General features: G+C 45.1%; 1 protein-coding gene across 1 annotated transcript in view; it reads right to left on the reverse strand.

Moving 5' to 3' along the window:
* PRKCH (protein kinase C eta) overlaps positions 1–25,035 on the reverse strand; it is a 106,670-nt gene that overhangs the window by 43,314 nt on the left and 38,321 nt on the right. Inside the window, exons 3-9 of the mRNA XM_065747534.1 lie at positions 21,120–21,270; positions 20,305–20,339; positions 18,853–18,941; positions 16,793–16,922; positions 15,849–15,976; positions 13,720–13,863; positions 12,843–13,016 (exon numbers count right to left, since the gene is read on the reverse strand). Coding sequence (XP_065603606.1) covers positions 12,843–13,016; positions 13,720–13,863; positions 15,849–15,976; positions 16,793–16,922; positions 18,853–18,941; positions 20,305–20,339; positions 21,120–21,270 — 851 coding nt within the window. The remainder of the gene's footprint in view (positions 1–12,842; positions 13,017–13,719; positions 13,864–15,848; positions 15,977–16,792; positions 16,923–18,852; positions 18,942–20,304; positions 20,340–21,119; positions 21,271–25,035) is intronic.

Consider the following 25,035-nt stretch of genomic DNA (forward strand, 5'->3'; position numbering starts at 1 on the left):
AGGGAACACGTGCTGTCTTACAGAGAGGGACTTCCTGCCATCCACTGCATGGCAGCTGCCTTTTAGGCCTCTGCATTTTAGCCTTCCTGACAGGTCTGATTAACCACAGATCTTTGTGCGATGAAGGAACTGATAAGGACAAAGCATAAACCAAAGTCTCTACCAGGCAGCAAAGCAAGCAGCTCAATAAAGTTCAGCCCATTAACCATAGCTGCTGGTCTTTGAAGTTTCTCTTTTACCTTTGTTCCGGATTTTGCAGAAGTCTGCAGATAGGGAGACACTTGCTTACACTGCAAGTTCAACAGTCTGGGTGTGTGCTCAGCGTGCCAAAAGGGTGCTCACATAATTGAGAGAATGGATATGCGATGATCTGCCACAAAACTAAACCCTAGGATTGTTTCAAACCGTTTCAGAATTTCCCCTGGTACTTGCTTCCGGACATTTAGCATTAATTGTTTCAGTTTTACTTGGGGTAACATGAACAAGCAGACTGCAGAGCAGGCACACATCTCACGTGAGGCCAGCCAGCCCTGCAGTGCTACTGCCTGCCCTTCTCTCCCCACCAGCCCCTTTCCAGGACTGATGTTCATCATCTACAAGCTGGCTTTAAACCCTCTCTAAATTTCAGAGGATGAGTATTGTTATTCTCCACTTTCTGGCAGCCAGCCAGCCTGCAATGACTATTAATGCAATGGCATTAGCATCCTGAGATGTACACAGAAAAGCAACCAGGAATCCCTTCAGTCCTCTCCATCTAAGAGCCAACAGCTCGTGGTGGAAGAGGACAGCCTGCTGCTCATCACCATCCTGAGTGTGGTTCAACAGCTCCTTCTGTGCTACTTCAGGAGGCAGCAAGGCTAAGCTAGGTGCGCTCCCAGCCATCTAACAACAGTGCATGCAGCACCATGGCCGCATGCTGACTGCTCTTTCCAGTCCATACAGACAAGAGCACTTCACTGTTTCATGCTGGCTGCATAGCTTAGGGCTGGCTTGGCTATGGCAGCAGTCTAGCTAGAGCAGCACCAACGCTGGATCTTCAGTCACATCACATCTATAAAGCCACATCTTCACTGCAGTAGGCTGGAGTGGATGCGGCTTTGCTATGCCTACCTGTTGTGCAGCCCAGGTATCACCTCTGCCATGCCAGTCGGACCAGCTTTTACATCTCCATCCCTCCTCCTGATCTCTCCACATGCCACATGCTTATCTAGCCCAGCTTGTCCAGGCATCTTTACAATCCCTCCTCCCAGCTCCTCTACAGGAAGTAATTTAATTTACCAGCAACCTGACAAGGGATGTGTGTGTGTATTTATGTAAGTAATAAGTATACTTGTATAAACATGCACATAGTTAGGAATCTGTATTTTCTACTCTCTCTTAAAGGTAAGCTTCAGGGAAACACTGTTAACCCTTTCTCTCTTAAAGTGTACACTGCTTCTCCAGTGCTGGCAGAGCTCCATGGCCCATCTCAGACTTCTGGATGCACTTCTATGCTCTGCAGTGCTTAAAGGAAGCTTCTTCTTTCTTCCTAAACACCCCAGTAAACACTGAAACATTCTATCACAGCACCTACGTTATTATTTACATGGGAATACACAGCAGACACGAGAGAGTACTATTGCATGAGTTGCATGGTGCTCACAAGCATGCTAACTAAGGCTAGTGATAGGACAAGGGGGAATGGCTTTAAACTAAAAGGTGAGATTTGGATTAGATGTTAGAGGCAAATTCTTTACTCAGAGAGCAGTGAGGCCCTGGCATTGCTGCCCAGAGCTGTGGATACCCCATTCCTGGAGGTGCCCAAAGCCATGGGCAGGGCCCTGGGCAGCCTGAGCTGGTGGGGCCAACCAGCCCACGGTCCTTAAGGTCCCTTACAACCCAAGCCATTCTAAGATTCTCCTCCACCCATGGTCTCATTTCACAGGTCGAGCGTAAATAATCCATTATTTAATTAATGAAGTTCTCCTGCTTGGGCCTAACACAACTTTTGACTACCCAAATTTTTATTTTCACTTTTTTCTTTCTAATGTCCAGCTAAAGTCTACCATTTTCTAACATAGAAATCCTGCACGGTTACTAAAGAAAAGAGCAGCTTCTTCAGAACACAGCACGTCTGCACTGGCCTCCTGCATACATGACCACAAATGCCAGCAAGATCAGCACAGTGGGAATCCTGGATCTAAGGACCAAGCAAGGGCTGCCATTTTCACTCCTAAGTGACATCATCAGCTTGCCAAGCTACAAAGACCAGCTCCTCTTCCAGGAATTGTTGAGAAGTAAAATAAACAGAGATATTTTATGAAATAAAAAGGGCAATCTGCAGTACGCAAAGTAAGAGTATACAAAAAGCTCAGAAGGGGGATGAGGAAAGGGAAAGCCTAAAATAGCAGACAGTTTAGGTGCTTGCAAATTTGAGCTGGCTCTCCCTGTCTTTCCTGAGTGCAGGTGCTCTGCACACAGGTGAGAGGAGGCTCAGGTGAGCTCTGCTTCATATCAGGAGGTTGCAGCTCCTCTCTCAGATCCAACCCCAACTGCCACTTAGAGCTGTGCACTCCTTCCTTGGGGTCTTCTCGGTGAGAATCAGAGAGAAGAGAAAGCTGGAGTGCTTTTGCCTGAGCTCAGTGCTGAAATCCTCACAGCTGTTATCTGTTTTTCACTGCCCACAAGTTTTCCCTGATTTGCTATCTCTTCTTGATGTTGGCAAAGTAAGAAAGAGCATTTGAGTCAACAGGAAGCAGTGACGCTAAAGCCTTCGCAGCAGTGGCAGCCACAGGAGGAAATCACATTGCAGCATTTCTGTACTGGGATCAAGGTGAATAAAGCCACAGAGCAATTGTTACAGGAAACAAACATTTGGAGGAAGCATAAATACAGTCCAGAATCAGGTACGTTCATTTCAAGGCTGGCCTACAGCTGGAGATCAGCCCTGCCAACTTCACTGACAGCCAGCCAGCTGGGTTTCTAGATTTGTTTGTGTAAAATTGAGTTTGCCATGCTGGGGCCGTATGAGGAACAGGCAATGAATGCCCTAAGACCAAGCCAGTTACCAGCTACCCTCAAACAAGCTCCAACCCAAACACTGGTTTAGCCCTTTGTCCTCCCCAGCTCTGCTAGGAAGCTATTTTGAATCTTCATAACTTTCCTCTTATTTAAGATTGCTTTCATCATAGGAACATTAAAAATCTGAAATTCATTATTTTATTAGATTTTCCCTGCCCCAAAAAGGGCCAGCACTATGGCTGGTTTCTACCCACTTCCAGTTGAGAACCATAGCTGATGCCCACACATAAGCCACACAAGATCAGTGTCATGCCAAAGACCTCTGAATTCAGCTAGGGCGAGAACATCACCTCCTTCCACACTAAGTAAATGCAACAGGGCAGCATCAATGCCCTAATTTAAGGGGTGCAGAGAGTGGAGAAGGGGAAGAGATGCATTCCAATGTGCGGACTTTGAAGATGACAGAGCTTTGTGCCAGAGCCGGCAGAGTGGGCCTGGAGGAGTTCTGCTCATCCCTCAGCAGCAGAGCTCCCCCAGCACTGCTCCTGCCCACGCTGCTTCCCTGCAGGACAAGGACACAACGCAGGAGGAATTCCACACAAGCCTGCTCTTTTGCTGACAGCTGCCATCTAGGGATGATGGAGTGCTGGTCAAATGTGGTTCAGAGCAATAGTCCAGTCCTCCAAAAAAAAAAAAATAAAAAAGGTCTGGCAATGGAATTCTGCTAAGCTTGCATTTCATCCTTTTCAAAGTAACTCATGCACACAACTCCTTAGAAAATCAGCTTTGGACTTGATCTGAGTTCACTGAAGCCAAAGGGTTTCCCCAAGAAAACAGTCATTTTTTTACTGTTTTGGCAGTATGAGCCCTTCAGAGCGGAAAGCAGACTTTCAGAATTATCTTCACACAGAGACAGCTGTGTCACTTCTCCACAGCAAAAGTTTACTGCTTCCAAAAATGAGTAGCAGAGCTCAGGGAGCTTGTAAGCAAATTATTACATGATAATTACAAGAGCTGGCAGGCTCCCTCAGTGTTCCAATGTTCCCTTTCTCCCTTTGTGGCCAACAACCCCCACAAAAAGCAGTCTGCCCTAGGTCTTGCCAGGAGTGTGCAAACAAGCAGGACACTCTCAGGACAGGGCTTTGGGAAGCCACACGTCCAGCCCTGCCAGCAGAACGAGTGACCATTATCTGGGTCAATGCACTCCAGAGCATGGGATCTGGAGGAGGAATAATAAGCAGGTCTGTTTCCCAGTATTTATTTTTGTAGGTGTAACACAACCAATAACCCTGGATTGCAGGTGTCATGCTATGAGAGATGGGTAGAAGAGCTGAATCATAGAATCATTAAGGTTGGAAAAGACCTCCAAGATCATCCAGTCCAACCGTCCACCCATCATCAATATTGCCCACTAAGCCATGGCACTCAGTGCCACATCTCCACAGTTCTTGAACACCTCCAGGTACAGTGACCCCAGTGCTCGCTGGGCAGCCTGTGCCAACACTCGACCACTCTTTTGGAGAAGTTTTTCCAAATATACAACCTCCAGCTAAAGCAGCTGAGCTCAACCCCAAATTTCGAGGCAGAATCCAAGCAGCACTCGGCTGCAATGGAGCAAGATGCTGATTTATGCTTGGCAAAGCTTTGGCCTTTTGATTTCATATCAGAGTGACTATATTAAGCGGAAGAGAAGAAACAGCTCCATGTTGTGTCTGCTCAGCTGAAATTATCTGGATGCATTAGTTTCGCTTCCTAAACACGGTCACAGTGATTACTGCCACCAGCACCCGCCACCATGGCCCAAGACCCCATACAGACACAGTGGTGGAGCAGCATGCTCTGCAGCAATCTGCTGGCTGACCTCTGCTGCCTGATCAGCCATTTTCTCTCTATGCTTCAGCAGCTCTACAAACACATGCCACAGCCCCAAAAACTGCTTATACCAAGGAGAAATCAGACCACAGCAAGGAAGCAATGCAGCAGGCAGCGCCATACAGCCCCGGGGCCGTTGAGCTCAGGGTGTGCCCACCCACCACATCTGAAGGGCTGAGAGAAGGAAGGTCTCCTTCCCTCACGTTTTTATTTTCCTTTTTTTAGCCAGGAAGGAGTGCAGTAACAATTCAGACTGCAAAGCAGGGCTGCTGCCCGCTGCATTTCCTCACAGCTTGATGAGCTAGTAAATGCACTTCTGAGAAGAACAGGTCACTTCCCCCATTTCTGGCTCCTGCGTCACTGTCACAGCTGGGGAATGGGGCACTTACTGCTCATGACCACTCTGCAATTTTACACTGCTGATAGTGGGCACAACACGGGCTTCCTTTACACAGCAGCAGTCAAGCACAGAAACATTGCCTAGAGAATAGCAAAACTGGCTCTGCATTAGCATAAATAAACTCTCCGGAGTCCCTGGGGGTAAAGGCTGCCTTGTGCACGCATGTGCAGCACAGCATTAATGCTGAGCTCACGCCAGAAGAGCTGTGTGACTGCCACAACCCAGGGCAAGCACAGACGGGAGCCGTGGGCTCCTACGTGCTCCCAAAAAATCTCACTTCATCCTCCACGTTTCTGCCTGTCGTCGTCTTACTGGTGGGCTGAAATTTCAAGCTCACAGGATGGAGAGATTCTGTTACATGCAGCCAAATGCATTCATTTCTTTGGGACAATGCAGCCTTTGGGAAACGCAGATGAACCAAATATACAGATTTCCTCCCCACCACAAGATAGTCTAATTCACAGTAGAATTATCTATTACAAAAATAAAAATCAATTCATTTGTATTTGTTTTGTTGGCAACAAAAAGTCCAAAATCACAGGCACTAGATCAACCAGATCATACAAAAAATCCTTGTGGAATCCCGATTTAGAAGAAAAAAAAGCCATGTTGGGCACTAAAACAGAATATTTTAAAAGCAGAATACAATGACAGAAGAATGAAAGAAGAAATTAAATCTTATCCTCCAGATCTTATTAAACAACACAGAAAAATACACAAACACTCCTTCCCACCTAAGGATCAAAAATCAAAGGGCTGGCTGAACTTCAGGAGGGATAAATCCAGGAATAAGGAGCGAGAGTATATCAAGCTACAGACATCAATTGTTAGTCAGAAGTTTATAGGACATCTACACCCCCCAGCTAGCTGCTGATATCACGGTGTCTCAGAAGAGAGCAGCTTCACAAAGATGACCATTTTTTACAGCCCTCAGTTCAGAACAAGCCACTGCAATTGCCACGTCTAATTTGGATTGATCAGCTTGAGACAGATCTGGCCTGTTTTCCAGAAATACCATTTGCAACGTCTGCTGGCTTCAGACTGCACCTGGGGAAAACCAGAGACCTCTGAAAGTCCACCTAAAGGTCTGCAGAAAAATCAAGAGTGGTGAAGCAAGGGCTTTATGAATCCACCCAATGTTGCCTGGAAAGCGATACAGGTTCAGAGTTAACCTGAAAGCACTGCTGGGTTCAGCCTCAGCTAGTTAGCTCTTCTCTGAGCATTGACAGCTTGAATTTTTTTCTTCTTTTTTTAATTCTTCCTTGGTACCAACAATCATTTGGTCATTCAGGCAATTTTTTGAGTTGGTTTCATTTCAATTCTTTTTGTGCTGCAACTTCTTAGATTTTAAAGGCAAAGAAAAATATTACTTACGGTTAGCCACACTAAATATATGCAACAAAACATCCTCTGGCTACCCTTGTTCTAACCTTGATTGTTTTACCTAACAGGCACAGTATCTCTCATGAGCCACTGCAGATGGGGACTTTTTTCTCAGCCTCATGGAAATACAGGTAGCCAAAGTCCCTCCAGTGCCCAGGGCAGGAAAGTGACTGCAGCAGTGTTAAAATGATGGTAGCTAACACTTCAGGTCCTATTTTCACTTCAGCTCATATCACCTCAGTGTGCAGTGTAAGTGTGGACACCCAGAAAGTTCACAGATAAAGTCAGAAATGTCAGTCTGATCTTGTTTCACCTTCTGAAGCCAAAGCTGCTCTGCCTACAAATAAAAACCACCCAACCTCCTGCAATGAGACCACCAGAGATGTGACAGAGCACACCAGAGATACAGCTGAGCCTCTCAAACTCTAATAGTCTGACACATCTGTTTTACCAACAACTCAGACCACGGTGCTACTATAGACGTCAAGGTTTTTTGGTGGACACCCACAAAACCAGAGTTTTCACAGATCTGGCTTTACTCCCTGTTACACTGGACATAACTCAGACTGAGAAACAGAAGTGGGATGTCCATGTGGTGCTCATGAAATAGTGGTTGAGATGATCCAGCAACCAGGCTGTACACTGGGAGCACAGGGTGGAGGGAGGAAATTTCTCTGCAAGAGAACAAGAGGTAATGGCCTTAAGTTGCATCAGAGGAGGTTCAAGTTGGATAATAAGAAAAGTTTCTAATCTGAAAGAGCAGTAATGCATTGGAACAGGATGCCCAGAGAGTGGTGGAGTCACTGTCCCTGGAGAGATGGAACCACGGAGATGTGGCACTGAGGGACGTTGGGCAGTGTGCACGGTATGGGTGGGCTGGGGTTGGACTTGGGGACTCTGGAGGTCCTTTCCAACCTTAATGATGCTGTGATTCCCACCACACTGGAGAGGCCACTTCCCAAAAACCCTGGCTTGCTTCCCTAGAGCCCCAGGTTAAGCATAACCCAAGCTTCCCCAAGCCTGACTTAACAAGGGCTCTGCAGCCAGCTTCCAGCAGGATGCCTCCCTTTCTTCCCTGTTTCAAAAAGCATGCTAGGCCATACGAAGGCTTTTAGAGAATGCTAGGCCTAAAAAACAATATATTCCCATCATCTTCTTCATTTGATTTAGGCAGGCAGCAATGAAACAAAAGCACACACTGGCCTTCCAGCACAGTAGCCTGGGGCTAGCACCAGTCTCCATGCTTTAAAAAAGTGGAAAAAGGACCGGCAAGCCTACAGAAAAACACCCCAGCAGCATGCTTGGCTGTTGGGTATATGCACACAGCAAGCCTTATCTTCCTGATAAGCCAGGAGGAAGGCTGAGGATTTGGAGCCTGGGAGATGATCAAAGCTCTCCTCTGCTCCCAAGGGGATCCCTCTCAGCACTCTTCAAACAACGTCAAAACATCATTCCCCAGTCTCCTACCAGCATGCTCCAAAGCCTGTGTCAGGGCACTTGAGCATCCCACCAGGAACTTCTGCTGGTCCTTGGCAATCTCCCACTTGAAATTATACCGTCAAAGGGTCCAGGTTAGCTTGAACACCTACAGAAGGTGCTCACAGCCTCACCTCCCCAAACACCTGTGACACAATGCCTGCCCTGATCCTGGGAGAGCTGTTTCAGTGCTCCAGGAACCAGAAGAGATGAAGAGAACCCTCTCCCTTCTGTGCCCAGCAGGATATCAGCACACGGCTTCTGAAGGAGGCAGAAAGCCACGCGCCTGTCAGCAGGCTGCCCTCTGAGAAAGGCACCCCGGGTCCATTAGCTGCACTGGAATCCCCACTGACCTCAGCAGCACCCTGTGAGCTATTACTTCTGAAGGACACTTGTTACAGAAAGACACGCTCTTGTGTCTCACTATTTTTGGAACAGCACAGGCAGGCTCTGTGCCTCAGCAACAGTCAGCAGAGCCACACGGAGAGCAAATCCATATAATGATCAGAGTAACAGGGACAGTGCTGGAAACAGCATCGCCTGAGGGATGGTCCCCTGAAAGCACCCTGTGGTCATGAGGAAAGAGATAAGGGCAATAAACATAAAAGGCAGCAACCTCTAACCAGTGCTTTCCACACTGTTTGCATGGGAAGCGAATCTCCCCCAGTCCTCCTCATTCTCATGCAGAAGAGCTGAGACAAAAGGATTTTAAAGCAATGCACCTGTGCAGGAAGAATGGTTCCTAAACCCCAAGGATGACAGGACCTGCCTACTGCAAACTCATTTTAATTAAAACATTCCAGGATCTACATTCCTCAGTGTTAAATTACCGACTTCATTATTTAAACAGATAGCTTCCTCCACCTGTTCTAGGCCGGTATTGTTAAGGTGTTGGATGACACCAACGCCAGGTAAACAGAAACAAGCAATTTCGGGTGCTTGTGACCCCTAACACAGAATCCAAGATTATCTGCAGGTCAGCCCCAGCACCTGTCAGCAACTCACAGATTACTGCAGCAGGAGTGTAATCCTCTCTGCCACTAAAGGGTGGTTGTAAGGCCCTAGGAAAAGCAGAGGTAAACAGCTTATGCAAGGTTGAAAGTACTCAAACCAAGACATTCAATAAAAAAGAATTAGAATAACAGATGTATCTCTGTGGGGAACAAGGAGACCTCACACAGGTGCAGCTGGAACAGGACCAGCACAGCTCCGTCCCTTCAGAGGAAAGGAATCTGGAGGTGCAAGTCCCCAGCTGCCACCTGCCTGGTGCCCAGCACAGCCAGGGCCATGCCCAGCCTCTGCCACCCTGTGTTTCCCCTTCAGTCCCTGGAAGCTGTGAGCTACCCAGCAGAGACAGCATTTGCAGCTCCTACCACCTAGTGGCTGCAATACTCCATTGAAAGAGCAAGAAGGCTGTCAGGAGATCAGGCTACCTCAGCCCACCATGGGATATCAAAGTAGACCTTGCCAGCGTGCATCCCTTATGCTGCAGCTGGGACCACACCAAACAGAGAGGCTGCACAGAGGAAGCATCACAGAACAGAAAACCTTTCTGAAAACCATCAGCAACTGGTGTAAGCACAGAGAAAAACTCAGCTAACTCAAAACTGGCAAGCAAAAGTAGCAGCAGCACAGATTAACTCGGACAATGCACTGCTGTTTCTGCTACTTGTGCCAGCTCAGCTAATGCCAGATTACTAGCACTACACAGCATCGCACTGTGCAGCACAGACTTGCCCCAGGCTGTTAAAATCAGCCCTAGGCTCCACATCAGAACTGCCTGCTGGCGTCGGTAGATTACGATGTAGATTATGATGCAAGAGTGTGAATTCCAATGGCTCTGGCTCCATCCAAACACTCAAAAGTTGTTCTCAAAGCACTGCAGCATTTCAGACGCTTTTGGGGTCCTTCTTTCTAGATCCTATAACTTCCCCTAGTACTGGGGAGCCCAACGTTGGACACCTGCATTCCAAGTGTGGCTTCACCAGTGCCAAGCAGAGTGGCTAACAACTTCCCTGACACCCTGAAGCAGCACAGGTTCACTAATTTGCAATGAGTCTGAACTGTTGGTTCATACTGAACTCAGCCCTTACCATGACCCCCATGTGTCTTGCAGAAGGGATGCTACCTGGTCCCAGCTTGCCCTGATACAACTCACAGCATCAGGTTCTTATTTCCTTTTGAAAAAAACAGTAAGAAGCCTCAAAACAGCTATTTCTCTAAAAAATGCTAGAAGTGGGTTGGGTAAATCATCGTTTATCCAGAATCTCCACCCACTGCAGATCACAGTCATGCTTGGTTTTCCTATGACATGGACAGTTAATGCCACATTTTCAGAATTTGGGCTGCAATCGTGATCCACGTGATGTAGTTTCCACATAACTGTGAGTGAAAATAGGTACTGCTTTGTGCAAACCTCCCCCCAACTCCAAGCACAAGAAATTGGCTTGGTTAACTTTTAAACACAGCTCCAGGGTGACGTTTTGTGTTAGCGATTACACTCTCTCTCCTTATATATATATTTTCCTGACAAGTTAGACTTAATGGAGGGGATAACCCAATGCCATGCTTGCCAACAAGCACAAACCCTATGTATTATCAGCCTCATTTTAAGCCCTCCTGGGAGCACTTTGCCACAAACACCCTACTGTCACAATCATTTCTTCATTGTAGCAAAGGGATTTAATTATGCCTTTATAAGCAATTTAAATCTGGTTATTCTCGATTGAGGTGGGTGTCAGTGTATGCAGAACACGGACAAAAGACGCAATAAGCACGTGACTCTAAAATACACTTCCTTGCTTCTCTTTCTGTTTTTGTTTGTTACTGGATGGAAGTTACTGGTCCAGTGAAACAATACAAGACTCAAAGTAAAAGAGTAACCTGGGAAAACTGGAAATAGCAGGACCCTGCTACAACAAGCACCGCTCCTTTGGCATCCTCTCAGAGACTGACCAGGCTGAGAGCAACGAGGACTGAAGGGTTCTTCCTTCCCCTCCTCTGATGAGAAGCTGGTCCAGAAATTCCAGTTCCAGGCAGTTCTACCATTTAGCAACCTCCTTTTCATTTCCAGTCTAACTGTATCCACGGCCAGTCAAGACTCACTTGGTCTCAGCCAGCATCTTGACGGTTTTGTTTCCCTCCTCTGTGACATCTACAGACATAAATCAGATCCTTTTTGCTTTCAAATTGCTAGTCTAAACAAGCTGAGCTCTTCCTTTTCTTCCGTTTGCAGAAGCCTCTTCAGTTACCTCAGCAGCCCAGCAGACCTTCTCTGCACACAAAGCAGACTGCACTCCTTCTCTGAACATGACAGACAGTACTGGTAGTGACATTAAACCTTCTCTAAGTTCCCTGAAAATACTCCACACAGCCCAGGACTGCATTTGCTGTTTTCACATCTACGTTGCAATTCTCTAAACAAAGCCATAGCAACAGGTTGCATAAAAATGCTGTTGTCCTGGATCCGACCACAAACAGCACGCATCAATATGGGACACTGCAGATATTCCACATGAGAAATTCAGTAAGGCCATTAAAATTTGGGCCCTGTTTTTTCATGTTATGAAACAAAGAAATTCCTTGGTTACGAGGGACAAAAGTGAGCTTTATGTATTGTTTCTGCTATACAGTACTACTGTGCTGTGAAACTACATAAGCTGTATATACAAAAACCACAAGACCTCATTTCTACTATATGAGTCTCCCACAAGGGCCCCACCCTAAACGAGCATAATTCTTGAACTCCTTAACTGGCTGTTGCATCATCCCAGTGAGCAGAGAAACAAGTGGGTGGCAGAACGCATCTAAATGCCTTTTTTTTCCTTTTTCTTTTTTTTTCTTTTCAGCATTTTGAGTTTACAAAGAAGGAGCGAAGCCACAATTAAAAGGGCAAGTTTCTCCTTCCCCTTCTAAAGGGAAAACAAACTCTACTAGCACTGACCAATGGTCAAAAGCAAGTGGAAGTCAGCCAAGGCAGTATGGAAGAGCTACACTGTAAAAATGCTTTGGTCCCACCAACAGTTTAGCTCATGGACTCCCAAACTTACCTTGCAGTGATATTGCTGTGGTCACTGCCTCCATCACAGCCACTCCTACCACCTACATCAGCAACAAGCTCCCATCCACATGCACACACAAAGGAGGAGGCTCTCAGCTCAACAGGCAGAACATACTCTTCCTCTGAAGTACACACATCACAAGTGGCAGCAGTGCTGTCTTGTCTTGAATGCATGCAAATAAATGCTGACTGCATAGGGTTTGATTCAGTGTCTACCCACATCAGTTAAGATCACCACCACTAATCCCAGGAAGATCTTCCATTCCACTCAGAGCAGGCAAGGCAAAAGCAGTGCTATTAACTTTCAGGAAGGAGGTCTATAGGGCCTGAGATCCCACAACAACTGCATGATACTGCAGGACTGTGGGCATTTCCATTTGGAAACACCCAATGCATAAACATTCTTCTACAAAAGATATAAACACAGGCTTTCCTGTTACTACCAGTTTGTTAGAGAGCTCACAGAAAGCCAAGATTTTGTTTGATAAATGCCTGTTACAGGTCCACAGCCCACCCTTGAGCAGAGAGCTTTCTCCTGAGTCTAAGGTGCATGCTTGTAACAGGTGGGGAAATGCACAGGAGAGTGCCTCTACCTTGAACATGCCAGGCAGCATCAGGAAGAAGGTTTTCCACTGCCTGAGCTATACTTACAGGAGTCTGGAAGCAACAGTAGAGCTTGGTGAGGAATGGGTGATTCCTTGCTAAGGAGAGGATGCGTTTCTCGGTCATGGTGCACTCAACGTCGTCATCTTGGAGGATGACGTCTTTCTTCAGCACCTTCACTGCATACAACTGCCCACTCTCTTTCATCTTGGCAAGCATCACCTAAACCAAAGGAGAGGGTGAATCACAAGGGCTGAGCCATTGGTCTCTATGAGCAACACAGAGATTCTGGTACCTTATCACACTAGAAAGATGAGTTACCTCACGCACGAGCAGGCTCGTGGGTGCAAGCGAATCAGACTGTTAGTGTGGGCAACAGTGGACAACCAATGACACATACATTACTGTCTGCAACACACTGCAATGCCTGCTGTGGGGATAGGTGCTCAAAACCATCCATGGTCTGTCAAACACCTGTGCCAGAGCAGACCTTCTGGGCTGCACCATCCATCCTCATTTCAGTTTCAAGTGCAGTATTTTACACTGGCTTTGTGGCAAAGCAGAGAAGGGAATTCCCAGTTTCACTACATTTGAAACTACTGCCTTGTCTCTTTTAAAGGAAAAGTCTTCATATGCTTCTAAAATTAGTGCCAATGCACACTCTCATAGTGCTTGGTACAGGACATGGCATCTTCGGTTGTTATATTCTTTTTTTATTTTATGATAACCCATTCTTCATTTTCTATTAGATTTCTTTCTCTTCCCTCTTCTCCAAACTTTCTCTAACCAGCCTTGTCACACAGGGCTTACAAAGCACATCTCACTGGGCAACCTGAATGTCACATAATGAAGTAATTCCACATGCCTCAGAGCTTCTTCAACAAGAAACAGAGTATTTCCCCAGAGAGCCACAAACAGCACTCACCTTTCCAAAACTGCCCTTTCCCAGTACACGAAGGAAGGTCAGGTCTTTGATCCCAAGTTTGTTCGTTGAATTTTCACTAACCCCATTGTTATCTTTCAAGCTGCCTTTTCCCTGATGTCTCAAAGAAGATCTTGAAGCCAGTTTCTGTGGAAAAGAATAAGTACAAATCAATCTGCATAGAAATTCTACTTTGCCTCAGAGGTGACCACAGGTCTGCAATGTGGGCACGTAGGACCTTTTCAAATGCACTGCTGTGCCACTGGAATGGAAAGTGCATGGGTACTGACACCCCACACAGCTGCTACGTGACCAGCCAACCTCATCACCGTGCAGAGGTGTGCTGAGACTTCAGAACTGGATCCTGACCAAGGCATTTCAAGCTGTAAACCTACCCCACAACAGACTCAAGAGAGAAGTCTCCCTCTCTCCAGCCTCGCTCCCCATAACAATAGGATGAGTGTGGAAAATAAAGGCTCCCATCAAACATCAGAGGAGGCCTACACCATTTCTGCAATATGAAAACTGAAGGTGAAATCTGGAATCCAAAATGATTTCATCAGACTTTCTCAGGTTTCTGTCTGATGTGAAACCTCTAACTGCCCACAGAGTTCAGTGGGATCCAAACCTCAGAATATTTTTCATCCCCACAGCTGCCTTCCTCCACCGCTGCAAATTTAAATGAATACTGTTCATGCCCATGCTAGCAATGTGTGTCTGCCTTTACAGCAACAGTTTTAGTATACCTTTCTAGAGCTCATATTCTTGCCCTATAAGAAGACCAAATCAGCCTCCAGTGTCCTTAGTTCTCAGCTCTCCAAACTCAGTATGAGTATACACAGAAATTGAAAGTGCTTTTGTTCAGTTTGTTAAGTGTGAAAAAGTCACAGGGGCGTCTTGGGCTCCACCTTGTGATTACTCTGGTGTAATGCAAAGCTCTTCCATGCACAAGAAGACCTGCCTCGGTGCTACAGGAATGGTAAACCCAGCTGTGCAGACAGAAGCAAAAACATTCAGGACAACATCCAACAAAATCTCCAGTTTAACCTTCCGAACACTAACTGAAACCTTTAGCTTACATGTAATAAGATAAGACTGTTTCTTGTTCTCATCTTTTCCTGATGTATAGATTACATAAACAATGAATGTGAACAAGTGCTGATTTTCACAAAACTAAAATGACTGTGTGGGGATTGTGTTTCTTCACATCTCTAAGAATAAAGGAACCCCGAACTGCTGTAGCATGAAGAAGGAAAACAAGAAAGTCTGATTTCACATGAGCCAACTGAAGTAAAAAGGGGTTAGCAAAGCTTAATGAGCATGCAAGGTTGAGATAGTGATGTGGTCCATCAGTGGAGCTGACATGATTAACCATGTCCAGCAAATATCTTTTCATTTTGAATTTACTTCTTTAGGTCAAATAAAAATGTCTGACATTTTACTATGGGTTACTGAGGTCTCAAACAAACTTTCAAAACTGCTAGCAAAGAAAGCTTCATGAAAACTGACTTGTTATTAAATAACAGCTCTAGCTTCTAATACTGAATATAGACATTTTCTCTACAGCGTTGCCCCGAACGACTCAAAAACAGCAACGAAGCTGTGAAGAGAATATAGGCCTGCTGCTGAGCTCTCCTGTTGCTCTATCACAAGTCACATACACAGACAGAGCACTTAATGTTTGTGGAAAGGCTGAAGAAAGGCACAGCATGAATTACACTGACCACTGGAAAGCATGATCACTGAGAACACATTGACCATGGAAGAGTCTGTGGAGTCACACTGCTGTGAAATGTAAACCAAGTGACATTTGTTGACTGATACAAAATGACAGAATCACCAGGGTTGGAAAAGAGCACCAAAATCATCTAGTCCACCCACCACCCACCACCAGTATTTTCCCACTAAACCACATCCCTTAGTACCACACGATGCCCCCAGCAGGGAAAACCTGGATAGAAGACGTTTATTTTCCAGGGCAAATCTTTGCCACAAGACCCAGAGAGCAACAGCCTACTCATGGAGCCCGCTGCCTCCTGCTGCAGCAGACATCTCCGATTTCTCCCACACCCATGCAAGCTGGACTCCACTGTAAATGTTTAAAAACAGAGGAGGAAAAAAGAACAACTCACCGAATTTGGGGAAATGCTTCCTGGTTGCAGGCCCATGCATGCCAAGGTTTTAGCAAGCTCTGCTGAGTTCACCCCACAGTTTGGTGCAACGTTTGCTTGACATCGGATATGGACGTTCATTTTACAGACTGACAGAGATGGTAGGGATGGAAAATAAAAGCAAAGGAACATTTAGATTAACATAGGGGGCTTAATAAAAAAATAACTTAGCAAAATGTTCTGCTTCAGGAAATATACTGACCTGACTCTACACTGGGTCTGAAAAAAAGAGTGCACTTTTGTCCCTGATAGAAGATTCAAGAGAATAACTTCCTGAAAAGCAGTATGCATACCCAAATTCTCCAAGCAGGGTGCTATGTTAGCAGAAGCTATTCATAAGCTCAAATATGTCTGAGATATATAAACACCACTGAAGATATGCCTGCCTATAAATTAGGATTTATGACGCTACACAGTTAGCATTAAACTCCCTCCGCATTTGCAGATATCTAACTTTAGATATACTCTTCACTGGGAAACTAAATACCTTCTTGCTTGAACTCAGAGACACACATACACCCTCTTGTGGGAGAAGAGGGCAAATGGAGATTGTTAGTTACCCATTCGATTTTACACTTTGGATCACCAAAACAAAAACACTGCTAGCTGGTGACAAAGCGTATCAGTGTGACAGAATAAATCAATTTCCAAGCAGAAAGAAAAATTAATGCAGGAAGAAGTAATAACCAAGAAAAAAAATCAACAATGCAAATTTACCAAAGCTCTGCAGTGAGAAAAAAATTAATGTCCAGGAAATTTGAGATTAACAAGTAAATCAGTATTTCTGTAATTCTGACAGAGATGAATTGCTTGGCTTTCTCTAGAAAGTTGCACAAATTAAGACTACATCAAAAGTCTAAAATATACACATTTTTGTGAAAAGATTACAGTCAGAAGCTGCTCACTTTTACACTGTAGGCCTTGTCGCATGATTCCCCAGAGCAAGGAACCGCAGTGGTCACAGAACGTCGGGACTTTGTAGTTATGGACACTGAACTTGTGAGGAATGTTGATGCCAAACCTCTGTTCAGTCACCTAAGGCACCAGAAGAAAAGCACACATAAATGCAACATACACTGATATTAGCTTACATATCAACATTTAACTGCAGAACCACGAACATAATTCCAAACCTGAAAATATCCAAATCCATCACTTCACTGCTCTGGTTTAATTGCCTGGCAGCCAAGAGTATCAGACAAAGCAGATTTCAAAAGGGCTGCCTAGCAAATTCTACATTCTTACATCAAACTTAGAATTAGGAAGCGAGATTAACTCATCACAAACCTATCACATTTAAGTGCCAAATATGAATTGCTAGCTACAGCATTTCGCAGCCAACCAGTTTCCAAATAATTAACTTGCGTACTACGTGCATACATTTAACTTAAGTCCAACCACTGACTTTATTAGAATCAGAGAAACACAGAACAGCTTGGGTTGCCAAGGCCCCATGCAGCCTGGTCTTGAACACCTCCAGGGATGCAGCACCATAGCCTCCCTGGGCAGCCCGTTCCAGCAGCTCACCATTCTCTCTGTGAAGAACTTCTCCCTGACATCTAACCTCAACCTTTCCCTCTTTGAGTTTAAAACCACTCCCTCTTGTCCTATCACTACCTACCACCTATTAGATTTAGTATGGAATATTCCTCCAACTTCCTCCTAAAATGCTTATTGCTTTTCTCATCTTCCTTGTCCGTTTTTCAGAGCCTCATTTAGCTTTACTGCTTGCTCTCCTTTTTAACCTTACCTTTTTTCAACTGTGAAGCATTCCAATCTCAAAGACACCTTAAAAAATGTTACATCCACTGAAAGAACCCATTCCCATGCAACCTCTTCATTACTTTCTAATTTGTGCCTCAATAAGCAGATGTCAGAAGACTGACAAGGGGAACCCATGGTTTAACAATGCTTGAGGGGCTACTGAGATAATAAATTTAAAGCAAGTGTTATTTCTTCATCTCTGTCATTTTTCCAAGAAGCTTAGTTAGAATCATAGAATCATTAAGGATGGAAAAGACCTCTAAGATCATCTAGTTCAACTGCCAACCCACCCCCACCATGCCCACTAAACCATGATGCTCGGATATATCGTAGACCACTCACAATCCTAAGAGGTGGGTGAGAAAACTCACCATGAACTTGCACTTTAGCCTTAAGTATTGTAGCTCATTTTCATCTGATTTGGCAAGGAGTTCTTTTAAGAAGTCTAGCTCAGCAGTTCCAAGTTAGGAAATAATGAGGCAATTGCGTGTATGCACCACAAAGAAGGTTTCCACATGGGATATAATAGAACTACCTCCCAATTATGAACATTTCAATTGAATTTTCCTCAAGGAATTATTAAACAATTTCCAATTACAGAAATGAGACATGCAATGCGCAGTGCAGTTCTAGGTAGGGACATGACTCCTGTTAAATACAGCCAAAACTATCACCAGAAAAAGAAAAAATAAAAAACCACCTTCGGAAACACATGTTATGCAAGGGTTTCTTTATTACAACATCAATGATTTCATAGAGTGAAGGTGTGATTCAATGACTAAATGGGCATTTTGAATTACAAGGGAAAAAAAAACACCTAACAAATGGCAGTGGTTGGATTTTCAAGCCAGAGAAATCCACATTAAGAACTGTGTACCAAATTTTGATGATGACAGTTAATCATGAAAATACATTAACAAGGAAAATGGCTGTTTTGCTATTTCTCAATGTCTTTGGATGAAGAATCTTCCTAAATCATACACTAGTCCAACTAGTTAGTGGAATTAATAGAAAAACAACCAGATGACACTAAACTATTATAACAATAGTGATGCATGTCCCTATCATTCTTCCTCAGTTTTAAATCCACCAACAAAGGGACACAGAATTAGTTTCACTATGGGAAGATGTCCAGCCAAACCCAGACAATCCTGAAGAATCACAAATGATGATGACCCAAAATAACGAACACCATTTTTACCTTGAGATCGTTCTTGTTAGTATTGTTTTGGCACGTGCAAGCTGTAACAATTAGATGATGGCAGCGCTTGTGTACAACACAGGTGCATACTAGGAAATAAAAGAGGCATAATGAAAAGAGCTGCTGAAAGACTCAACACATCACCTCACAGTCTCGTTTCTTTAAGGTTTGGTCACATCAGGACACAGTAAAAACATGAAAAACAATCAGGGTGGCTCACAATTTCCAAAGTCCTCCAACAGATTTGGAGATTTATCTCCAAATTTCAACAGAAATCTGGCACCATATCATTCATTGCTACCATAAAATATGGGCGATGCAGGCAGAAACAACATTGTAAAATGAACCCAAAAAACTGCCAGTGCACTTACCACGTGGCACACAACATACACAAACAGAGTTCTGAGATACCAAAACCCATCCCTAAACCTCAGTGGCACAGTGTCTTTTCTGCCAGATACCCACACGAGCACTGCCTTTTAGTTTGTCAGTAAGACTCATTGCAGTGCTGGAGCTGGGATAACTGCAGCAGAACAGTGCTGTGGTCTGGGCGTATGTGCTAGCCCTCATCAGGAAGGCTAACTAGTCCTAAAGCACAGCTGGCTTCTCTGCAGCTCTGAAGCTGGCTTGAATGGCACAAACTTCAGTTCCTCTACTCCATAATCCAATGCGCACTGCAGTCACAACTAAGGGCTGCAGCTGCTGGCTATGCAGTGAGGTTTTTCTAATGGGAACCAAAAGTTGAAGATATACTTCAGAGTCCTGCACTATTCTGTTTGCTGCTGATTCAAGCTTGCACTCACAAGGGTCTGAAAAATAGCATCACCCAAAGATATTATGCAGGATATCTACTGCACAAGAAACAGACTGTGTTAAAAGGCCTGAGTGACAATGCAGCTGTGAAGCGAGTAGCTGCTCTTTCTTACAACAGAAAAATTGAAAGGAAGAACAATAATTAAGTGTAAATGAGGACCACAAACATCTATATAGCTACTTAGCCAAATCATTCATTCAGGCTGAAGTGTTGCACAAGGTCAGGAAAGTGCCCTTTGAAGTCACATCTCTAATTTTATTTCATTTAGCCGCAAAGAGGGAGAAAGGAAGAAGGTGGCCAGACAAACAGAGTAACTGTGCTGCAGTTACCAGTTGGACACTGCACTGAAGGGATGCTGGGTCTCAAGCCTAGCCAGGCATCACACACATCAAGTGCAACTCAGTGGATCTGTGCAGGAGGAACATTGTGGGTGAAACACAGCAACTGGCCCCCTGCATGCTTGCATGAACATAGGCGATTGCTCCTGCATGTACTTAAGCCAACAGCCTGACAGCTGCTCAGTTTAGGCTGGCTGGGGAAGATGTGGTGATTTCAGAGAGGCTCATAAGCAGCAGCAGGGGGAGTGCTCCTGAGACACACATCAGGCAGACACTGAGCTCAGGAGCTGAGCACCTTACCTTGGCACTGGTATCCCTGTTTCCCAAACACGCCCCTGTTGGAAACAAAACACGAACACAATTTAATATCAGAAAGCCAGCCTACTTGTAGACCTCTGACAGAAGAGAGGGTCAAAAGACAAGAGGATCCCAGATGACCAGATTCCTGGGGTAGAACTGTTCAGCAATAATGGTGCAATTCAGGATGGGTGTGTGTGACCACAGCAAAGCACTGTAAGGCCCAGAGCTCACAGTGCAATGCTGTCAATGTCCATTTATTCCTCACATTCTGTCATTCTAGTTTCTAAAATACTCTATTACAACACACTTTACACTTATTTAAACTGATTCCAACAGCCCACGTGCTGTTATTCTCTCTCCCACTCCACACTCTTTTGAGACATATAAGTTTTTCTCCCTGCTCTGCCTACTCCCCCTCACATATCATCCCACACCTTACACCTCTTCTGGCTTTTCTTTTTTCTGTCATTTTCTCTAGTTTTTCAAACAACTCTTTTTTTTTTTCCCCCTCACTGCAGTATCAAAGCCCCACTCAAGCTAACATCTGCAGAGCTTCTTTTTTTTTTTTCCTGAAAATCAGGTGAGGAATGTTGTCCTATCTCCACACTCTCCCTGTTGGCTTTCAGCAACCAACCTACACCTGGCCTCTCTGAAGACGACTGTGGTTTACAGTACAAACGTACCCTGCTAATCCTGGTGGGCAGGGGGAGTGATTTTTGTAGCCCTTGAAGAGTTCAGCATCTGGGGTGGCACGTTGGTCCCCAGAATATGAAAGGATAGGAAGGTCCACACCACTGCTATTGGTCGGTTCTTACCAGATGAACTCCTTGCAGTGTGAGCAGTAGGTTGGCTGTCGCAGGTAGGTAGCCATGAATTTATGCCCATTCACCTGATGCACTCTCCTTCGCATAGCTCGCTGGCGCTTCCGAGTGAGGTTCTTAAAAATTCGATCCCTCTGGAGGGTCCCTGTGCAGGAAAAAGCAGCAGAAGTTTAGCACTACCATGCACGATTGCCACCCCTATTTTTTCTATGGCACAAAATTCTTTCCAAGTCCACGATTACATTCTTAGTTTAGAAACTGGATGATTAGGGACGAGTGCAAGGAAAGCATCTGGGATAGGCAGAATAAGTAAACTGTAAAGGCCATTATAGCTTGAAATTACTTTCTACACTTAGAAATAACTGCATCTTCCCACCTTTCTCTCTCCTCTCCCTTGTTGAGACATGCCACTAACCCATGGGTTCACAAGGTGTAAACAGACCAGAAGCTCAAGGCTAATGAGTTATCAACACCCACAGCTCTTTGGACAATAACATCTAAAAACATGACTGCGTGCAACAGATTGACCAATGCTGAGCCAAAGCAAGCACTGCTGGTGCTCATCCACCTTCAGTATTTCATGCTGTGTTCCAACATCACCATGTGTTGTGCAGTATGCGCCAATCTCTTTCTCTAGAGAAAGCTTGTATCCCAAAAGGGTAGACAATCTAGAGAGCAAGACCCCAGAGCTGTCATCATTTAAGAACTCCATTATCTCAAAATCAATTTTGTTTTTTTTATATGGTTTTGGTAAACCACATCGCAAAGCTCATTTTAGACAAAACAAGTCCCTCTTAAAACACAAAGCTGAGCTCCTGATCAAGAAAGTCATTCTCATACAGCAACAGACATCTGACTTGAAAATCAAAGCTGAAAAGCCATCTGGTTTCTGGGACCCTTGCACAGACCAAGTCAGACTCCGATGAGTGTCCCAGATCAAAGCCTCATCTGGGCCACACTCGCCTCAGAAGAAAGAAAAGAAATTCAGTTTTCAAGTTAGTTGCTTTCCAAGAGATAGGCTCAGGCCCTGTTAAGAAGTGCATCTTCAGAACACGAGCTGGGGTCTGCTGCAGGACTCCTGCTTTGAGGGCAAGGTGTTACAGGACGAAAGGCAGCTATTGCCAAATCCATCTGCAGAGATATAAGGGCACAGGAAGAGGCAGGCGATCTGAAAACTTCCTAGCCCTCTGATCATCCCAGGGCTGCTGAGCAGCAGCAGTACCCAAACACAGCTGTTACTCTACCACTTCAACTACCCACTAAAAGGGGGCAGGGCATTTCCCTGCTTTCAACTGGCTTTGTTGATGAACCGCTTAAAAAAGAAAACAAAAAAAAAACAACCTGTCAACCCGATCAAGGCTTGAAGGGTAGAAGTCCCACATCACAGGCATATTTCCTGGTCCTTTTTGTAAGAGTGGAGATAAGGGAAGCCATCCCGGCAGTGCAGAACCCAGCCACTTCAAAGGACGCAAGACACATGATGTATTCCTCTCAGTATTCTTGCCACACAGGTTTCGAAGCAAAGCCAACCATAAAGCTCCTATTTTTCTGTTGCATTCTCCCAGCCACTCAGGCATGTGCTCCTTTCCTTCCACAGGCACTAACGGGAAACTTCAGACCTGATGACATGACTGTGACACGGAAGTCAGCCTGACCATACGACAGCTTTCATTTACTTTTAAAATGGAAGCATGCTATAAATTAGGATTTCCTCATGAAAACAGAAAAAGGATGTGGTATGGCTGATTCAAGCCCTTAAAAGAAACATGTCTTTTTCACTGCTGAGCTTCAAGAGTTTGCTCAGAGACACGGGTGTAGAAAAGCCAGCCCTTCTAGGAAGTGCTTAAATATGTATTTAATTCTCACTGAACTCAACAGAACTCATGGGACCACAGGAAGTGCCAGACTGAATCAGAACATCGGTCCATCTCGTTCAGCATCCTGCCTCTGTCAGCAGACAACCAGAAACACATGACGACAAGATGGAGGAACCCCGCAGCTGCGAGGCAATTTGCCTCTTTCCCCCACACAAGATGTCATTTTGATCTCCTTAAGTGAGAGCTGACGTGCGGAGGTTTAATATCCCTTCCCAACATTCAATCATCGTTGCAGAATTTCAATAGCCTTGTTATCTGCCCTAGGAAACATGACAAGGAGAACTTCAAGAGGTCAACCAGTTCATACCTCTTCCCCAAGGGAGATCATGAGCCAGTTCTCCTTCACTGAGCCTAAATTTCATGCAGGAGAATAAAAATAACGATTTTTCCTTGTATTAATTTGGAATTTGCCATCCTTGAATTCAAGTGAACATCTCCTTGATTTAGATGTGAGCATAAACTGAAGAGCTCCTCTGGATTAAAGCTGGAAACCTCAGCTGGCAAAATCTCCAGTCTTGGAGTTCAGAACGTACCAGAAAACTTCCAAGAAAAATGAAGGAGAGTTTGTGAGTGGGTGCTGAGCATGTAAGTAAGTCACCTAAAGAAGCTGGCCAGTCTCCAGCTTGGTTCATACCAGCTGCTCCATTAGATGCCCTCATGATCATGTGCTCCCATTTACCAGAGTTTATGAGAACACGATCCCCATTTAGCTCATGTCGTCTCTGCCTGCACGGCTGAATCTCATCCCAGGCCTGTCCTGAGCCTTCTCTTGCTCTCCATCCACCAACACCTTATGCAGCACTACAGCTTCTGACTTGCAGACACACGTTAGGTGGGAATACCCTTCCCCTGCCCTTTTCAACCATCCAAATAAAGACTTTCTAGTTATTACTTTTTGCACTACCATACAGTGCAATACCATCCTATGATTCATTTTTCATTAAAACACACACCACAAGTTGAGTTTTAGTGGGTTGGTTTTCTTTAAAAAGAACCCCCCCACACCCCTCCAGCACCGTTATGTATATCAATTATATTTAAAACATTCCTCAGATTTCACATTTTCCCACACTACACTGCTGTATTGTGCACCAATTTCTTCAGATGCTGCACATCTCTCAGGTGATTCTCACCCATGCTTATACCCACATCACAGTAAATTCTAACAAAACTAAGCTCTGCGGGAGGGCCCTGCACTGTTTCCAACATAGTCAACCCTTCTGGGTAACTCACGTTTTCCAGTGCTGTCTGGAGTGAAATTGGGTGGGATTGCCCGACACACCTCATGGAGGTGGGGACCAGCAGTCATATACAGCACTGGCACAGGCTGCCCAGAGAGGTGGTGGAGTCTCCTTCTCTGGAGACATTCAAGATGCCTACCTGTGCAACCTGGCCTAGGGAGCTGCTTTGGCAGGGGCACTGGACTCAATGATCTCTAGAGGTCCCCCCCAACCCCTACAGTTCTGTGATTCTGTGATATGATCTGACTAATCCAAATACACAGCCACATCCCACAGAACACATCCCTCTCTCAGAGGCTCCAGCACCCAGCAATCCCACGAACCACACCACAGAACATCCTCTGACATCAAGGCAGAGTGCTTTGGAGATAGCGGAGCTCACCGCTGTCAAAGACAGCTTCTTGCCAGCAGCCAGCCCTCGCCAAGTGGTGAATCCTCAGCCTGCCCTGGGACAGGACAGCCAATGCAGCAGCCCCCATGCTGACAGCATGAAGCGCAGAAGTTTTCCTGTTCATGATCTGTGTTCCAGAGAGTTTCCTTCAGAATCTGTGTTTTATTCCTCTGTGCAAACAGTGTTTTACAGAACAAAGCTGCTCTAAACCACTTTAGAAGACCCAGGCATTTGGAAGCCTCTAATTTCCAGTAAAGCATCAAACCTACAGTTCAGATGTCCAAACACTGCTGTAAAAACAAGCAAGTAATTTTACCCAGTGATGGGAGCTGTCTGTATTTATGGTTAAATTCAGATGTCCTTAACTATGGGGTATTTACTGTGCCTAGCTATGTATAAAA

The sequence above is a fragment of the Cyrtonyx montezumae genome, unplaced genomic scaffold (assembly GCF_038088225.1).
Source record: "Cyrtonyx montezumae isolate F1298 unplaced genomic scaffold, pur_monq_1.0 scaffold_10, whole genome shotgun sequence".
Taxonomy (NCBI): Eukaryota; Metazoa; Chordata; class Aves; order Galliformes; family Odontophoridae; genus Cyrtonyx; species Cyrtonyx montezumae.